Source organism: Medicago sativa, chromosome 3, assembly GCF_051527215.1.
Source record: "Medicago sativa cultivar Bolivia chromosome 3, Bolivia_mono, whole genome shotgun sequence".
Lineage (NCBI taxonomy): Eukaryota > Viridiplantae > Streptophyta > Magnoliopsida > Fabales > Fabaceae > Medicago > Medicago sativa.
Window position 1 is genome coordinate 22,667,288 of NC_140751.1, and position 15,997 is coordinate 22,683,284.

General features: G+C 31.8%; 1 protein-coding gene across 1 annotated transcript; it reads right to left on the minus strand.

The window, feature by feature from the left end:
• Positions 1-1,407: 1,407 nt before the first annotated feature.
• LOC146936427 (uncharacterized) lies at positions 1,408-4,858 on the minus strand. The gene has a single exon (XM_085751270.1). The coding sequence runs from the start codon at positions 4,779-4,781 to the stop codon at positions 1,608-1,610; it is 3,174 nt and encodes a 1,057-aa protein (XP_085607396.1). The 5' UTR covers positions 4,782-4,858; the 3' UTR covers positions 1,408-1,607.
• Between the last annotated feature and the right edge of the window lie 11,139 nt (positions 4,859-15,997).

Here is a 15,997-nt window from a genome sequence, read left to right on the forward strand (position 1 = left end):
ATCACACGTTGACTTATGAGTTTTTTTTCTCCTAAGCCGGTTGACTTATGACTTTTTCAAGTCTTTCGACATTACATTGTGATTTTTATGTGAATATGATATCCTTTGCTTTCAACTAAAAAAACTAATCATCAAAGCTAAATAGGACCGTAATGGATGACAAAACTATTTCTCTTAAGATTTAATGTCATGCATTGCGGGAGGTCATTCTAATAAGCATCTTTCATTTTTTTGTTCATCCATTACGTGATAATGACTTTTTTTCAATCATTCAACATTACATTGGCTAAAAAGTTGTGGTTGTACATGCAGATTGACTTCAAAGTCATTGTTATAATATTATAGGAGCATTGATTAGTTTGTTATTTTTCCTAGCTGAGTGGTTTGATATTTCATCTCTCAAATTCTTCCACATCATATCTTTACTTATTTTATACAGCTTATAATTTTTTATGTTTTTTCCCTAGCTCATTGATTGGTTAAATTTTCCCCTTTTTCATCTCACAATTTCTTCCACATCTACTGTTACTTTTTTTTAGGAACTTCATACTGTTACTTTAATTTTTATGTTTTATAATTTATTTTTAATAGTGAAGTGCAATTTTAATCTCTCAAAAAAGTCGTAAAACTTAATTTAATCCCTGACAAAAATATAATAGATCAGAGAAAAACTGTATCATCATCGACATCACTAAACGATTGTCAGATAGATCAGAGAAAAACAAACCTGTCAATATTCGAGAAAAAGAATTGAGATAAAAATCGAGATTGAGTATTGTAAAAATTCAGTTTTTTCAAATTTGAACATTAAACTTTTATGTTGGGCCTAAGTTCAGCAAATACTATAGATAAATCCTTCACATAATCTACTGAATGTTGGACCTACTACTCTCACTACAACGCCAAAATTTGGTTTTGAAGTCCCCTTACACATTGGCATCTGTTCTGCATAGTTATGCAGCAGAATTTTCATCTCTAATACCATTTATGATAAATTCCATTTCTGATACACTGGAAAGTTTTAGTTTTACGGCATCGATCCGATAAAAAAGAAGCAAAAACTTAATTTCAAGTGAAACAAGCTCTAATACCAAATTCCAAGCCCACTTCTGAATAGATTTCTTTAAGGATAATAGAAATTGTTTCAGCTAATATCGTGTTACCGATGGTTTCTTAGCTAACTAATCATGTAAATATGACACTTACGATGTCTATTATTTCTTGAGACTTCTCTGTAGCTAACTAATCGTGTTTAAAAAAGAACAAGTGTTTGTATTTATTTGATACCTTTTGTAAAACACAATTTTGTACCAATTACACACCAAATAAGCCCAAACAGAATAACAAATGTAAAAAGGTCATATAAATTTGAATTATATTTTATACACTAAGCTAGCTACAAACATATATATGAACTTGGAATTTTATTATAACACAACTTGTGGCATGCACTTATAAACAGACCACATTCAGAGTACAAACTTACAACTTAAAATCAAACTAGCTAGATCAAAAGAGTGACAAGATTCTCACACTCAGAATCAAGCTTGTTTTAACAGAAAGTAAAAAACAAACAGACAAAAGAGAAAATAATTACAACAATAAAACTATGACATTTGCACCATCTGATTCTGATTCTGATTCGTGATTGAACTTTGGTTCCTCCTCATTCTTGTCCTTCTTTTCACTCTCCTCTTAGGCTGACCACCAAATATCATGACAAGCCATCTCGGCTTTCCAATTAAAAACATATAATATCCAATGCCTATTCCAATCGCAAATCCACATCCGTATCCAATTGCCACTGGTTTCCATCCAAATCCAAATTTCTCTTCACTGCAAAAGTTGTTGGCTGAAGGTGCAGAATGTTGTTCAGGTCCACACATCTTTGACAAGGGTAATCCACATAACTCCAAGTTTCCTTCATATGAATCATTTGTAAAAGTATTGAATTGCTTTCCCTGAGGTATTTCTCCCACAAGACGATTATTGGAAAGATTCAACACTGCAAGACTGTTAAGATTGGTTAATTCCAAAGGAATCACACCGGTTAACATATTTGAGGAAAGATCCAAAGATTCCAAGTATGTCAAGTTTCCTATGGATTTGGGAATATGACCTGTAAGTCTGTTATGAGAAAGGTTAAGCCCTCTGATTGCATGAAGCTCAGCAATAACGTTTGGAATCTCTCCTTCAAATTTGTTTCTTGACAAATCAATAATTACAAAGATGTTTGGAATTTTCACAAATGTCATTTTGTTACCTTTTGTCGCCACGATCACAGAATCATAGTATGCAACCTTTTTTAAAAAGGCTAGGGGGGCCTCACCTGTATGTGCTATACTATTCCACATATATTCCAACTCAGTAACATTCATCATGGCTTCAAACTTTTTGAAATAGGCTTTTGGTAGAGGACCACTAAAGTTATTGCTTGAGATATCAAAAATAGTTAAATTTGGAAATGGATGCTTGATCTTTGGATTAACAATGATACCATGCAGCTTATTGTCTCGCAAAATCAACACTTTCAAATATTGCAGTGTTTGAAGCCAATGAGGAAAATTGTCTTCTATTTTGTTGCTGCCAAGGTTTAGGTACTTCAACCCTTTACAAAGAGACAGGGATTTAGGAATATGACCTTCTAATTGGTTGCCATAGAGATTCAGAGTCTCAAGTCCACTTTCCTTTGAAAAGTTACTTGGCAAAGTGCCATGAAATTTGTTCATTTGTAAATCCAAAACTTCAAGGTATGATAAATTAGCAAGACATTGTGGAATGGTGCCTGTCAATTGATTGTATGCCAAACTGAGAAATAAAAGGCCACTTGCATTGCAAATTGACAAAGAGATGTCACCGGTTAGTAAGTTATAACTAAGATCAACGTTGGTCCAATAATCACCTTCATGTAACCAATTGGGCACACTTCCACTAATCTTGTTATTAGACAGATCAAAATGTCCCAAACTAGGGAATTTTTCAGATAAGTTAGGAAACTCAGTCAAACTCAAAGAAGACAAACCCAATTCTAATAGACTAGAAATATTGTAATTGACACTGGATTCAAAGTTTATTGATAATTCGATATTATTTGAAAGGTACAGAGATTCCAAATATTGAAGTTTGGAAATGTTTTGGAAGTTGACAACACCGCTCAAGTTGTTTGATGATAGATCTAGACTCCTTAGGCCTGGTAGGTTTGAGAAGAGATGAAAATCAACATGACCACTCAAGTTGTTTGATGATAGATCTAGTGCACGTAGGTTTGCAAGGTTGAAAATGGATTCTGGAATATTGCCTTGTAGGCTGTTGTTACTTAGATATAGCGTCGCTAAGGAATATGATGAGATCGCGCTGATATGCCTTGTAAGTCGATTATTTGATAAATCTAATTCTATCAAAAATGGCAAGGATAACAAGGAGGAAGGAATTGTACCATTTAGCATGTTGTCATTTAATTTCAAAACAATTAGCTTTTGGAACCCTATAATTTGGTTGGGCAGAGGACCCTCTAATTTGTTATCAGAACAATCTAATTCAACAAGCTGAGATAAGTTGAATAGTGAAGATGGAATTCTTCCTTCTAAATTGTTAGAATATAAGTAGAGTTCTTGCAGTTTTGTCATCCCACCAAACACATCTGGGATTTTACCGCTAAATGAATTGGATGCAAGATCAAACTGAATGAGATGTTGAAGGTTTGAAAGTGAGGATGGCAGTTCACCTTCAATTTTGTTATAACTCAAATCTAATTCCTGAAATTTGTTTGACATCTGAAATGCATTTGGAATTTGACCACTGAGTTTGTTGTCATGGAGATTCAACAAAGTTAGACGTGGAAGTGTTAAAAGTGAGGATGGGATTGAACCTGTTAGGAAGTTTTCTGAGAGAGTTAAAGAGGTAAGATGTGTGAGGTTAGAAATGGGAATTGGAATTTTCCCTTGGAATTGACAATATGACAGACCCAAGATTCTAAGAGAAGTGTTGCAACTCAATTCTGGAAGTTGGCCTTGAAATTCATTAACTGACATATCTAGTTCTTGAATACTTGGTAAACAAAGAAGGCTTCTTTTCAGTTTTCCTCTTAATCCTGTTCCTGCAAGATTAAGAGTAACCAAAGAGGAAGATTGGTTGAACAGCAAAGCAATGGAGTTTGGTCTTAGTGAAGACAAATCTGTAAAGTCCAAAACCAACTCCCTCAAGTTTGTTGCATTTTGCACAAGTCTCTTCAAGGTGGTTTCTTTCCAAATTAACATATCATTATAATGCCGCAAGTTTTGTCTTAGATGAAGTGATTGTAATTTGCTAAGGTGAGAGATTTGAGTTGGAATTTCACCTTTAATGAAACTATCAGACAAGTCAAGATGTGTGAGACTCAGAAACCCACCAAACTTTGAATGAAAATTATAGCCAGAGAAATCATTGTAAGAAAGGTTGAGTTTTTGAATATAAGCAAGATGGAAAAGGGTACTGTTAGGATTGAATATACCTTGAAGACCTTCACAGCCAAGGTTGAGGCCAATCACGTGACCAGTGATGGTGTCACACGTTACACCATCCCATGAGCAGCAATCAGTCTCATTTTTCCATGTTGTTGTTTTCAAAAGAGGATATCCATCAGAACAATAATGAGATTCATAATCTATAGTGAAGGATGACTTGAAATGAAGCAAAGCAGAGCTCTCATAATGAGGGCATGAAAAATTGAAAGAAGAAGAAGAAGAAGAGAAGGATGGAAAATGGAAGAGAAAAAGATGCAAAAACAGAAGAAACCACGCCATGATGAATAAATGATTTTGTGGAAAGTGTTACCAAATGGTTTATGTGAATGAAGATCAATAGAAAAGTAAGTGTGGATGAAATGTTAAGGAACCCAACGTATATATTTATATCCAAATTGGAAATACAATATTTTCAAAAACAAAATTCAGTTATGGTTTTTCCTTGGTGGACCAGGACCAACACATCGCAACATAAATAATTGTAATATTTCTAATTGGAATCTATGGCTGGAGAATGTCTATCCACATGGAATATATGTGTGGTTGTAACCAAAAAAAAACATAAAATATTTTTAAAAAAATAAATAACCATAAAATATTTTTTTAATATTAGATATACGGTGTTTCATTAATTATGGTGCACTAATCCACTTGGGTTGGTGTGGTGGTTTGGAATCTTGCTTCTAAAGATACCCTCACTTCATGGTACCAATTTAGGTTAGTTAGTTTAACTTCTAAACAAAATTAATTTAGAGTTAAATAATATGCAAACTGCGAATCCAATTTTAGTAACTTACAACTACAAAATCCAATTTTAGTTAAATGATGCTTATGATACGAACATTCTACTACCTGAATAGCATATTAATTTGAATAATATATTACTAGCTTAGTGTTAAACCTATTCAACTAGTCATATAAATTTTTTCAGTGGAATATTATTGTAATTTTAAGTTCATTCAATTAATGATGTATCTTATTTATATTATAGATCACATGTATCATTAATTAAATAAATTTAAAAAGTCAAAATTTACTTATAATTGAGAACGAATGAAGCACTTGCATTAAGTTTTTTTTGACAAAAAGTACTTGCATTAAGTAACTACCGAAAAAACAATGGTCTAACATAATGGTCTGTTGGCCTAATTTTACTAGGCATAAACTACTTTGTCGCTCAGTGGATAAATAGCATATACTTGCATTAAGTAACTGCCTACTTTGTCTCTTTTTTTTTTTTTTTTTTGAAAGGCATAAAGGCATAAGTTACTTTTTTTGATGGAAGGCATAAGTTACTTATTAGCAGGCTCCTAATTTCATTCCTTTTTTTTATTTTATCAAACTCATAAAAGAATCGTATTAGTCTCTCCTTCAATTTTATCAAACTCGTATTGGTCCTAGTCTATATAACGAAAAATATATATATTAGTCCTTGTGTTTTTTTTTTTTACAAGTAGCCCTTGTCTTTATTTATCATTCTATTAAAGATTATTCATTTTCTATCACATCCATTACATTATGATGACTGTTTCAAGGACAAAATTCAGAGTAAGGAAAATTCTCATTATATTACGTTATACTATATTTTCTTCCATAAAATAGACATCCCTCATTTTCTAGCCCTTCAATTACGTTATACTATATTTTTGTAAGACTTTCCACATTATATTATCCCTTCAACATTATATTTCAGAGTCTTTTCTGGTTGTACATGTGCATAGACTTGAAAACTGGTTGTTATCGTATTATATGAGTATTGATTGGTTAGTTTTTTTACCTGGTTTGATTTTTCATCTCATAATTTCTTCCACTCCATATATCCTTGCTTTATTTATTAAAATTTATTTTGAAGAGTGAAGTCCAATTTTAATCTAAAAAAATTGCAATATTCAATTTAATCCATAAAAGAAAGTATGGAATTTTTAGTTTATGAGAAAAACAAATTGTGTTAACATAGTCTCTATGTTCTTTACAAGTTGTTTAATATGAAGAAAACAATAAAGTAAATAAAAATGCAAGATTGAGTAGCTTAAAAATTGGAAACAGACACTCAAATTATTCGTTGCCACTTCATCCTTTTGAACGCCAAATAATCCTTGTTTCCCCACCTCATGTTTAATTTCTGATGTGGCATAGCTAAAATCTCGACACTCCTCTATTTTTTTAATAGTTTTAAAGATAGAACAGAAATAATTGACACAACAACAATTAAGTCTTGTCATATTAAGTGGGGTCGACTACATGAATTAAACAATGTCATAATATGCTATTAAAAATCATGTCTTTCTCTAACTCATTTGTCTCTATATCATTTCTATTACTTTCTTATATAATATTTATAGGTCTTCCTCTTACTTTCATTTATCTCATCTATTCTTCTTACTACAACATCTAAATGTCTTCTCTTACATTCCCAAAGCATTAAAGCCTATTTTCCAAGAAAAACAATTCTACTATAGGTGCTACCCCAACTCTCTCAAATGATGTCATTCCTAATTCTATCATGTCTAGTCTTACCACACATTCAATGCAACATCATCATCTTTACTTCACTTACTTTATGTTGTTGTTGGTTCTTTCCGCCCAACACTCTATCCCATACAACATTGTATGTCTTTTCGTTTTTCGATAAAAAATTTCCCTTCAACTTAATTGGTACTTTCACAACACATAAAGCACCTGAGACGCTCCTCTATTTCAACCACCAATCTTGGATTCGATGTTTTACGTCTCCTTTCATTCCTCCGTCGTTTTGTACTATATACCCAACATTCACATCTAAGCTAGAAACATTATGCCTCTTGCTAAAGTTACATTCAATATACTATGTCTTACTTCTACTTAGGCGAAATCCATATGTTTCTAAGAATTTTCTCTAAGTGTTCCACCTCCCATTTAATTCTTTCATCAACTCTCCAAGTAGGACTATATCATATGCAAGAGTAATACACCTTGGTGCTCACTCTTTGTTGTGTTTTGTAAGTACATAAAAAAACAAAGTTAAAAAGAAAAAGTATTAGCATTGAAACTTGGTTCAATCCTATTTTTATGGGGAAATATATCATTAATAGCTCGAATATAGGCCACACTAACATCTTTCTTCTCTAGGACTTTCTACAAAATCTCTCGAAGACAGTCTATCATATGTCTTCTTCAAATCAATGAAAATCAAGTCAAGTCCTTTTGAGTCATTCGATACCGCTCAATCATATGTCATAGTAAGTATATTGCTTCCATATTCGTCCTTCGATACAAAAAACCGAATCGGTTATAAGTAACATGACTAACACAAGTATACAGTCAAAATAATAATTATGGGAAAATCTTTCATGTCTCCACATTATGTTTTGATATTAGTCGAGGTCCCTCGTACATATCCTTTATAGCTTGAATATAGGTCACACTAACACATTTCTTCTCCAGCCAAATTGAAAATACGATATTTAGTTTTGATGGTCTTTACTTTGTGACCAGTGGTCATTTTTATTCATCCTTAAAATAAATAAATAAAAGTTGTTTTCATTCAATATATATTGTTTATATTTTCAATGGAATCTAACAGCTGGAGAATGTCTATCCACAAAAAATATATGTGTAGACTCATCCTAAAATTTTCGCAAGTCGTCGAATGCATTAAGAACGCTGGAGACTAATCTAAAGAAAAATATTTCCAAACATCTTTACTTATTTTTTTTATAATCCTTATTTATTAATTTTGTTAAATCTGCAGCAACTTAACCTAATTTTTTTCCTCCACTAATCCCTTATTAGGTTTGCAACAACTCTATCCTAAAATTTTGGCTCTAAATTTGCATCATATATGTTTTTCATTTCTCTCTCTAATAACCGTGAATATTTTTCAAAGCAAAAATTTAATAGATATCTTAATTCTTATCCATATTATTTATTATTAATTATATTAGGTCTGCAGCAACTTAACCTATTGTTTCTGTAGATTTTTTTTAATGTAATAGATATCTTAATCCTTATCCTTATTATTTGTTAATTTTATTAGGTCTGCAACAATTCAACCTATTGTTTCTGTAGATTATTTTTTTTTTGACAAGTTGTTGTATACATATTTACAAATAGAATACCCTAATTTCCATGCAAATTCGGCAACCCTACATAATTTGTTAGGAACCATGAGCTGCATTAATTTTTGATGTTTAACTATAAAAGTAATAAATAAAATTGACCCGTGCAACAATATAATTTTGTATTCTTTTTATCTTTTTTCTTTATAATTTTTTTATTATCATTTGATTGTAATATTGTATCTCTAATAATCTAATTTGCGTTTATTGATTGACCCATGATCTTACGGGTTAAAGATTATTTATTGGTCTCTATTATAGTCGAGAAGACTCGTGCGTCGCACGGGTCAAAAGTCTAGTTAATAATATATTGTTTCAAAGTGAAGACCAATTTTACTCTCTGAAACAAATCGCAAAACTCAATTTAATCTTTGATTTGTTTTTAAGAAACTTCTAGGTTTTGAGAAAAATAAATTGTATCAAATTGGTCCCCATTTTCTTTAAACTTTGGTTGACGAAGAAAAGATAAAACAAATAAAATAAAGTAAAACTAAGAGAAAATAAATAGAAAATATGATGATTATTATTTAGTATATATATAGTTAGTATAAAAAAAGTGAAAGAAAACAATACTTCCTTCGTTCTTAAATACATATCACATTTTTACAATGTGCACTATTGGCATAAATTACATTGGCTATATTTTTTCATTAATATATAAATACAAATTTTAGCATGTAAATTGTTGTTCGATTTGTCTTAATTAATGAATATTTTCAAAATATCAATTTTTTATAATTTTTTACTATAAATAATTAAAGATATTAATTGTAAAAGCTGTGTATTCGTGTGTGAAGTGGTTGACTGCGACATGTATTAAGGAACGGAGGGAGTAATAAACAAGACATGCATATTTATTTGTCAAGAAAAGACATGCATATTTATAAAACGATATAAATATATTTTATAAAAAAAAAACAAGAGGTTTAAAAATTAAGAAGCTTTTTATTCTTTTTTTGAAGAAGATGCTTTTTATTCTATTTACTTCCATTAAACAAAATAAATAGTTAAATCGTTCCCGTAAATTCATTTGTTTTTTTTTCTTTTTCGTTTCTGTATTTATTTTTGTTGCAAAACAAACTCTGTAAGTTCCAAATGTTTTGCTTTTAATTTTCATATGTTAATTATCAACATGTTTGTTGTTGTCGATTTATGCAGTGTACAGATTCATAGATTAACTGATATTTCCTATGAACCTTCATCTCCTGCCCCCTTTTCTGGACCAAAAGCAAAATATTTATAACATACTGGATTTGTTTTACAACTAATCATTGTCTCTTTATTTGCTATTCTAATAATCCTTATTCATTTTCAAGATCATCTATTACCTTAAAAAAAATTAAATCAGGTATCTTTTGTGTGCAACTGTAGAGATTAAAAAGAGACTAACCCTTCACCACAATCATGCATAGTGAAGGATGACTTGAAATGAAGCAAACACAACTCTCATCATGATTGCATAAGAAATTGGAAAAAGAACAAAAGGACAAAAATTAGAAAGTGTGAGGAACGCAACATAAATTGAAGGCTTAAATGTTCCCCTTATTTTTAATTTTGCTAACTGATATCCCAATTTCTAAAACCAACATTTTGGTCCCCCTATTTAAAAAGTCAACGGAAATTTTTGGTACCCTTTCATTTTGGACGATGTGGCGTATTCATTAATGATGTGGATCCTACGTGACATTGCTTACATAGTATCCTCACTAGACACCTCATTACCACATCATCAATTTGGGGATTTTGCCAAGTTAAGGTTCTTCATTTGTGTAGACATTTTATTTTTTATTTTTTATAAATTATAATTATTATATTGTTTAATAGATTTTTTTAAATTAATGACATGGAAACGAGGTGTCAAATGATGGTACCATGTTAGTAATGCCACGTAGGATTCACGTCATTAATGAGAGCCCCACATCATCCAAAGAGGAGGGGAACCAAAAAAATTCTTTGACTTTTTAAATAGGGGGATCAAAAAGTTGGTTTTAGAAATGGGTATCAAAAGTTAACAAAATTGAAAATAGGAGGATCAAAATTGCATTTAAGCATAAATTGAAAATACAATATTCAGTTTTGATGGTCTTTGCTTGGTGACCAAAGGTCATTTTCATTCAATATAATTGTTTAATATTTCTATTGGAATCTCTTTTTTGACAAGATTTCTATTGGGATCCAATAGGTGGAGAATTTCTATCCACATAAAATATCGTTGGACCGTTCATACGAAATTTATTTGAATAAAAAAACTTAAAAAGCCGATTCGGAAAAGAGAACAAACTTAAAGTTGGCTCATGCATTTCGATGGGTCATTCTAATATGCATCATTCATTTTTTGCCCAACCATTGCTTTATAATGACTTTTTTAGTCTTTCAACATTACATTAGCTAAAAAGTTGTGGTTGTTCATGTACATTGACTTGAAAGTCATTGTTATCATATTATAGGACCATTGATTGGTTTCCTATTTGTCCTAACTGATTGGTTTTATTTTTCATGTCACAAATTCTTTCACATCATATCTTTACTTATTTTAAACGATTTATAATTTATTTTTAAGAGTAAAATCAAATTTTATTTTTAAATCAATTAGCCTAGTGACGAGAAATTCACTAGTTGAGGCGTGTGAAGTCTGATTTTAGTCTTTGAAAAAAACACAAAACTTAATTTAATCCATAAAAAAAGTTCAAGCTATTTTTAGTTTATGAGAAAAAAAATATTTGTCAACTTAATCCCTATTTTCTTTACAGTTTGTTTGGTTGATCAAGAAAAGATAGATGTAGTAAAATAAAGTTAAAAGAAGAGAAAATAAATAGAAAATAAGATGATTTTTTTTTGACAAAAAATTAGATGATTATTGTTTAGTATTAAAGAAAAATATGCATAGTTTTAAATTTACATAAATTTCCTTAATCAAAAACCTTGAGAACAAGATGTTTATAAAAAAAAATGTTGTTATTTCTTTTTACTTGCATTAAACAACTGCTAAAAAAACAAGAGGTTTAAATAAAATGAGGTTTGAAAAAATTAAAGAGAATAGAGGAAAGAAAGAAAAGACGAGGGAGTGCACAAAGAATAAGTATTGTTTTTTGAAATGAGTTTGAAAGATTTTTTTTCCTGGATTTCAATTTTTTAGGTTGATGAATATCATGAATAAGCCGATTCTTAAAAAGGTCTCTTGGTTGTGATTTTTCCTATTACTTATTAGTCTCTCTATATAGTCATTGTCTATCTAACCAAAAACAAATTATTCCTTATCTCTTTTTTTTTTGGACAAAGTCTCTTTATTTCCCATTCTAATAAGGATTATTTATTTTCTACTCTATCTGTTACGTTACGTTATGATTACTGTTTCGAGTCTTTCAATATTACAATATCATTTTTATGTGTGTGTAAACTGAATCTCCTCTGCATGCAACTACAAAGACTAATATATCGAGTCAGATAGAACTGTAATGAATGAAAAAATCTCCCTCAAAAAAAAACATTGATGTATTTTGAGAATATTCTAATAAGCATCATTCGTTTTCTAAGTCATCTACATTATAATGACTTTTCCAACTTTTTCAAGATTACATTGGCTAAAAATTGTGGTTGTACATCCACATTGACTTATGAATTTTCTATAGCTCATTGGTTGGTTTAAGTTTTTCTACCTAACTGATTGGTTTGATTTTTCATCTCACAATTCCTATCCCTTCATATTGTTACTTAAATTTTTATGATTTATAATTTATTTTTAAGAGTGAAGTCCAATTTTAATTTGTGAAAAAAATCGTAAAACTTAATTTGATCCCTGAAAAATTAAGCCATCTAGTATCGAAGAAAAATAGATTGTGTCAACCTCATCCTTCAATCGAACCAAATTTCTCTCTCTCTCTCTCTCTCTCTCTCTCTCTCTCTCGTGAGAGTCTCTTTACCTGCCATTTTAATAAGCATCGTACATTTTCTGGAACAATCATTACCTTATGATGATTATTCCAAGTCTTTCGACATTACGTTGTGATCTTTATGTGAATAAGATATCCTTCACTTTCAACTAAATAGACCAATCATCAGAGCTTGTGTGGCAAAATTATCTCTCATAAGATTTAATGTTGATACATTGCAAGAGGTCATTCTAATAACCATCATTCATTTTTTTCTCATCCATTATGTAATATCCCGCTTATCAGTAACAGAATATTACCCATCAGACGCGTCAGAAGACAAATGTTCATGGAAATGTCTATTAATAGCATAAGTCAGGTATGAGCTAGATATCAGAGATTAAGTGTTACAGAACGTCAAGTACGACGGAAGATGTTTTTATGAGATATCAGTCGAGCAGGGGTTTATGTATCAGTGTCAGGTTAAGAGCGACCAAGACGAAGGGGCATTTAAGTAAACTCGCACAAGGGAGTATATAAGGGATTTTGGGGGTAGAAACCTCATAATTTCTTCTTCTTTCTCTCTCTAGGTTTTGAGAGAAAGAGTTCTCTCCTCCTTCTCTCTAGCCACGCCTTCCCCTCTCCATCATAATCATCCAAACTTCTTCCAAATCATGATCAAGCATGGATTAAGGCAGCTTAGCAAGCAAGAAACACATAAGAAAAGGAATAAAGCATGGTTTGGTTTGAAAGCTAAGGATCAAGAATTGGATCAAAACCTAGGGTTTGGGCTTGAAGATTGAAGATATGCAAGAAACTTGTGTAAATTCATGTTAGAAAGGATTGATTTATGTTTATGAGGGATTTAGAACCCTAATGTTCTTTGAGCAATTCTTGTTGATTCCATGTTAGTTTGCCATGAAATATGTTATTTAAAGTCAATATATGTTGCTGGATGATTATGGTGCATTGCAGGATCAAACTGGACAAGTTTTGGGTCAAAACTGGAAATTTTGTACCTCAGACCCGAAGAGCTACGCTATTAGCGAAATCTACGCTAATAGCGAAATTCTCAGGATGAGCCACGCCCCAGCTGAGCTATTAGCGCAGCTCTCTGGACTTGGCCAACTTGCTTTGGCCTGTTGGCCCAGTTCAGGGTCTGTGGTGCATTCCGAAGCTTTTCTTTCAACGTTTTACAACTTTGTAACCCCAAAACAACATCTAGGCAATGCACATAACATCAAACGATTCTTGAAATGAAAATCATGGCAAACTTAATAAGAATGGCAAGAGTGATTCAAGAGAGTTTAAACCGATATTACTCGGGTAGTGATGAATTAAGGAAGGGCATGAACGTAGAGCCTTGACATAGCTTGTCAAGAACTAGAATAGTTAGTAAAGAATAGAATGCTAGGCATGAGTAGTATGCTTGATTAGATGCGAAGTGATATAGAGTATTCTCTTCGTATAAAAACTAGAGTGCTATACGAGTGTGGCCAGATGTGAATTGATTAGACATCTCTTCACATAGCAAGTTAAGCAAGCATATAGTTTACCTCTAGTCGGATCGTATAAGCATCCGAGGTAAAAGAGATAGCATTTATAGATTTAATACTCATGCATATATATAGACCAAGACTTTTAAGTTAAAGGTGCCATGTCTCTTGTGTCCACACTAGGTTGGCTCAAGGGGTTTCCATTAGGTGAAACGGGGTTAGCCGTAAGGAACCCGCATGTCACTTAGTAAGCAAGATGTAGTGGTCGTGTCTCTTGTGTCTACACTAGGTTGGTTCAAGGGGTTTCCATTAGGAGAAACAGGGTTAGCCGTAAGGATCCCGCACGTCACTGCAGGAGTGCCGTTGGTTATACCTTAGATAGGTTTCCATCGGATAGATAAGGATTGCGCTCGGGGTTACTCCACTCGGGGCTTTCCGTAAAATGAACTCAGATAATGCTTGTTTGTTAAACGCTAACTTATGAATGAATCTGACTGCATATTTATTAGACATATTTATGTTATGTCATAGAGCCTTGACATAGATCGTCAAGAATTAGTAGAGCCTTGACGTAGATCGTCAAGAATAGTAGAACATAAACGTAGATCGTCAAAGCTAGTATGATAGCAAGATAAGATATGTTGTTAGAAACATCGTATTTTGCATTAGAGCAAATAGAGAAAGATATGCCGATGACGATCTTAGGTTTCCCCTAATCGTTCGGTTTAGAACCGTGTCATGATTATGTTAGAATTAGGCCTCGATACGTAGAGCGTATTCTTGGCATTGCGGTTTTAGATTCCCCTTGACCGCCATGACACGTATAGGAAGTGAAGCCTATAACAAGTGAGATAAGACTATGACGGCCCTAGTATGCACGACCGTCTATGTATGCAAGTCCCCACACACGTATAATCAACCGTCAGGTTGTATTTTAGACACATGGTGACCGTAGGTTTTCCCCAGAGGTTACCTATAGCCTAGGATTTAGGGGAACTCACTGAGACATTATGTCTCATCCCAATCCTTATTTGTTTTAGATAAACAGGTTGGATTAGCAAGCTAGTATCCGAATGGTTGATGCGACAAGTGTTCGTTCGTACCGCTGCAGGACGATGTGGATATTCATGGATGCATCTATTATACTTTAGAAAGTTGAGTTGTATTATTATGTACGAACGCTTTTGGTTGTATATATATTCATTGTGAGTTTTTATGTTGTAAATTTTTAATGTATCCAGTACTAAATAAACGCACATGCTAGACTTTCTAGATACATCTAGTATGAGTGTTACACATTACGTTATAATGACTTTTTTGAATCTTTCAACATTACATTGGCTAAAAAGATGTGGTTGTGCATGTAGATTGACTTCAAAGTCATTGTTATCATATTATAGGAGCATTGATTGGTTTGTTTTTTTTTCTTTTATTATTTAAAAAGTGTAACAAACTAGATGAGTATATTTATACTTACTTTTTCATCATTCCAATTATACCCTTAAATTACTGTTGTAAATTTGGAGTGTGTTTCAAAAGTTTCAAATATTTTGAGTCCAATATATTTTTAATTGAAAAATATAGAAAAATATTTTAATAGAAAATCATTATCTTATTATTAATTATAATATTTGACTAGGTTTTGTAACATATTTTTAATTCTATATTTTTTAACCTTCTTTCTATGGAAGTTACACAATTTCACTTGCTTAATTTCATAAATATTGAAACAAAAACAAGTATGAGCTCTTCCACACAATAACACAATTATGGGTTATCATCTTCCTGAAAATATATTCTTGCTAGTTCTGCATCCTTGATTTTATATTGGGAAGGGTCTGTTAAATCCTGGGGATTAACGTATAATTACGCAGAAAATCCTTAAGAACAGTGCGATCAGCACGTCTCAGAATTCTCACTGGTTGTTCGTTCTACAGATTTTGAAAGTCGGTAGCAGGTTTGATTTGATTATCAAAGATGTTGATAAAGTTGTGATCGGTGATCTAAATCAACAACAATCTAAAAAGAAATAA